Source organism: Bison bison, unplaced genomic scaffold (genome assembly GCF_000754665.1).
Source record: "Bison bison bison isolate TAMUID 2011002044 unplaced genomic scaffold, Bison_UMD1.0 scf7180017864313, whole genome shotgun sequence".
Classification (NCBI taxonomy): Eukaryota; Metazoa; Chordata; class Mammalia; order Artiodactyla; family Bovidae; genus Bison; species Bison bison.
The window spans coordinates 952,036-955,781 of NW_011494885.1; the positions used below are offsets into that span (position 1 = coordinate 952,036).

The 3,746-nt window shown below is 60.0% G+C and overlaps 2 protein-coding genes across 4 annotated transcripts in view; one reads left to right on the top strand and one right to left on the bottom strand.

The window, feature by feature from the left end:
* Positions 1-3,090, bottom strand: part of IRGQ (immunity-related GTPase family, Q) — a 3,814-nt gene extending 724 nt beyond the window's left edge. The window contains exons 1-3 of the mRNA XM_010852674.1: positions 3,023-3,090; positions 1,987-2,518; positions 4-661 (exon numbers count right to left, since the gene is read on the bottom strand). Coding sequence (XP_010850976.1) covers positions 4-661; positions 1,987-2,516 — 1,188 coding nt within the window. The 5' untranslated portion in view covers positions 2,517-2,518; positions 3,023-3,090. The remainder of the gene's footprint in view (positions 1-3; positions 662-1,986; positions 2,519-3,022) is intronic.
* A 59-nt stretch (positions 3,091-3,149) lies between these two features.
* Positions 3,150-3,746, top strand: part of ZNF576 (zinc finger protein 576) — a 3,475-nt gene continuing 2,878 nt past the window's right edge. The window contains exon 1 of one of the 3 annotated variants that reach the window (XM_010852550.1): positions 3,150-3,637. Coding sequence is in view for 2 of the 3 variants with exons in the window: in XM_010852548.1 (XP_010850850.1) it covers positions 3,581-3,609 (29 nt within the window). In the remaining variant the exon portion in view is untranslated. The remainder of the gene's footprint in view (positions 3,638-3,746) is intronic. The other 2 variants (XM_010852548.1, XM_010852549.1) reach the window with 2 other exon arrangements.

Genomic DNA, 3,746 nt, shown 5'->3' on the forward strand with positions numbered 1-3,746 from the left:
GACGCCCACTGGCTGCAAACTCTCCGTGCCTGCTTCCTCTGAACCTTCCCCACTGCCTCCCTTTTGCAATCCGGGGCCGCGGTTCTCCTTTCCATCACTGCGGGCATTCTCAAACCCCTCTCCGTCTGCGTTCTCTAAGCTCTCGCTGCCAGACTTCTCTGCCTTTTCCTCTTCTTCCAGAGACTCTGGGTCCTCGCCCTCGCCGTCTGTTCGCACACAGACCAATGGTGTATCTGGTAGCACCAAGGGCCGGACCTGGGCCCAGTCCTTCTCAGTGGGCGCCCCAGGGGTGACGAGGATGAGAGCGTCGTAGTGGGTGGTCGGGTACGGGGCGACGGTGGTGTCCGCGGAGCTCAGAGGCACGCTCCAGAGCACCACGTTGGGGCGCTCTGGGGTCGGGTAGGGTGTGGGCCCTGCAGGTGCTGCAGCAGGCACTGCACCCGGATCTTCAGGATCTAACCCGAGAATCACGTTCAACACAAGGCCCACGTCAGCCCTACCGGCCACGGCCAGGTCCAGGCGTGCGCTGCCCAGTCGTTCCAGGCCGGCCCGAACCCAGGACAGGGCCGCCTCCAGGCCCCCAGTCTCAAAGGCCTCCCGCACAGCCTCCAACTCCGCAGCGCCCAACACCTCGAATCCATCCTGAGCTGGTGGAAGGAGCCTGCGGGGACAGGGAGGGATAGGGTCAAGGGCAGAAGAGGAGCTCGAGGCTGGAGAGCTAGCCGAGGGGGTCCGACCAGGCTAAAATGACAAGGTGGAGTTTGAAGCAAGAAAGGGAGTAAAGTGGCTAAGTCGTGTCCGACTCTGCGATTCCATGGACTGTAGCCTACCAGGCTCCTTCGTCCATGGAATTTTCCAGACAAGAATACTGGAGTGGGTTGCCATTTCCTTCTCCAGGGGATTTTCCAACCCAGGGACTGAACCCAGGTCTCCATCATTGCCTAAAGTAAGGGAGGGACTGCTGGGTTGAAATCTGGCTTCCAACAGAGCTGAAAATGGGGAACCGGCTAAGTCTTCCCCGGGGGGTTACACTCTTTGGGAGCTGGGCTTTCCAAAGGACCTGCAGGATTAAGAAAAGGCCATGCTGAGTGGGGCAAAACTCACAGAGAGTGAGCCTTAGGGCAAAAGAATGGATTGAGGGACTAAATGAAAATCATGGACTAAATGCTCTAGGTGGGCAAGGTCACCAAGGGCGCTCTTTCTTGAGCAGAGGCATTGGCAGGAGTGTAAAGTCCAATGAGGGGAGAAGCCTCATTTAACAGTGGGGCCTTAGCAAGGGCGTGGGGCTAAGGAAAAAAGAAGGGTGGTGGGCTTGGAGCTGCTGCCCCTCCCTTTCAACCTCTACAAAAGGAGACCAGGCCGCTTAGGGTGGGGCGGGGGTGGGGGGAGAAAAGGACAGGAGATAGCCAGCGGGTGGGTACAGAAAGAAAAGGGAGGGGATTAGAGAAACGAAATGGGGGAGGGGGAGGGCCCCTTAAACGACAAAGCTCACTGAGGGTGTGGCTCTCTGGAGACTTCGATCCCTTGAGAACCAAGCAGATGGTGAGGAGGAAAGTGAAGACTGGAGAGTGGAGTCTTCGGGTACAAATTTCACGGGGATCATGAGTTTGGATGCAGCCCCCCTTCACACCTTGGCTTGGGGGCAGTGTTTGGGCTTTAGGTCCGGGCCCCTCCTAGAATTCTGGCAGGGTAGCGGGACTTTTGAGCTCAGAGTGCTAGCAGGAGCAGGCTGGATGACAGGCTGGGACTTCCAGCTGATCCTTGGATGGGGGCTAGATGACAAAAGCACAGAGCGCTAGCTTGAGGTGGGGCCTCGTGGAGCTCATGACCTGCACTCAAGGGCAGGATCTGGAGCAGGGCTTTCAGCAGACATCGCTTTAAGGTTGGTCCCAAGCTGCGGGCTGACTTCAAAGAACATCTTAGGGTGGAGGCATAGAGTAAATAAAGCTCCAGCCTCTTCCACCCACCCAGAAGCTCCGCGCTTACCTCTGCAGCGCCTCGGCCTGGCTCCGCAGCGCCGCTCGCAGGCGCTCTAACTCCTCGCAGCCGTCGGTGCTGAGGCAGTCGGTCCGTGGCATGAAGAGAGCCGCGGCGCCCAACCCGGCGCTGTCCAGCAGGGCCGCGGTCTGATCCCGGGCCTGGGCTTCATTCTGTGACTCCTCGGGTCGGAGATTACGCACAGCCAGCAGCGGGGTCCCTCGGGCCAGGGCGGCCCGTGCTGCCTCCCCCAGCGCCGGGGCCAAGGGCTCCTCATTGCCCTCGGGGCCTGGCAGCACCAGTACCAGCACGTTGGCCTCCGCCGCCCAGGGTCCCGGCTCTGCGGGTGGGCAGCTCAGCTCGCCCAGGAAAAGGCCTGGGCCTGCAGCTCGCAGGCTGGGGAGCCCGGAATCCGGCCGTCCGTCGGGGATCTCGACCGTCTCCACATCTCTGTCGCACAGCGCTGCAATCAGCGCAGATTTTCCGGAGCCCGGAGGCCCCAGGAATAAGACGGTCACGTCACCTCTCGGTGGAGGCATAGCTGGGAAGCAAGGAGAGAGGAAGACCTGGGTCACGGAGCACCCAACCTTATTCTTTTCTAGCTTCCCTACTTCGGTCTCACATTTCAGCCGATTATTCCGTCCCTTTCTTTCGTTCTCGGGTACCACTCCCAGGCAGCCAGAAATCTGGCGCCCAGCCTCTATTCCCCAGGGACCCGGGAGTCCCGTCCGCCCTCCTTCTGGATGGCTTTCCTTTTCCGCTTCAAAAACTCAGAAATTGGCCTCCAGTTCCCAACCCCCTCTGAGATACAGATGTTTTTAACCCCTCACTCCTCCCTTCCAAATCACCAACCAAGCAAACAGCCAGCACAAGGGACGGCGCAGTTGGTAGCAGCTGGTCTGCCCCTGAGAAGCCCCCGCTCTGGGGTCCGGGGACGGAGGCCTAAGAGGCTAGAGCGCCGGGATTCGGGGACGTCCAGACGCTTTCCTGGGGTTCTAACCTGACGTCATTCCCTTTAGGAGGAGGTGTGTCTTGAAAGCCTGACCTCGGGGAGACGGCCCTGTGCGGCGCCTGCGCAGAACGACCGATGGGCGCTCCCCGTCTATCAGCGGTCGCAGGTCCTAGAACAATGAGGGAGCCAACGCGCGTGCGCGCCAGAAGCGCCTAACACGCTTGCGCAGTAAGCACCGGTCTGTCAGGCGAGCGTTGCTTGCAACGTCATCATTACGCACCCCAGTGCAGGGAAGGACCCCTCGTGTTATTTTGAGGACCGAATTGGTGGGACTGCATCATTGCAGTCGGATGGCAGTCCAAGATCCGGGCTTCGAAAGGTTCATCAGGCGAAAGGCCGTGGAAAGCCTCGGGACTTTGAGACTCGGTGGGCCCTGCCCCGTTTCCCTTCGGGTGACGGCGCTGTGACGAGCAACTGACAGGCGCAACGAAAGGCAGCCCCTCTGCTGTCTTGGAGAAAAGCAGAGACCTGGGCTACTGGCCTCGGGAGGGAGCCGAGGGCAGTGCTTGGGGGCGGCGGGTCACAACGGCTGAAAGCGCGCGTGGGAAGCGGGGTCTCAGGATGGAATGAGTTTCGGGATGTCAGAGAAAGATGTCTCCCGGGAGGAGGCGGGCTAAAGAGTGGGTACCACTACCTGCCTCAAGACAGGTGGGAGAGAAAGGGATGAGGCTGGTGTCCAAAGATCAGGGGTCCCTGGCTCTGTGTTCAAGGAGTTAGTTTGATGTAGCAGGCATAGGTCAGAGGTCTCACGCAAGTG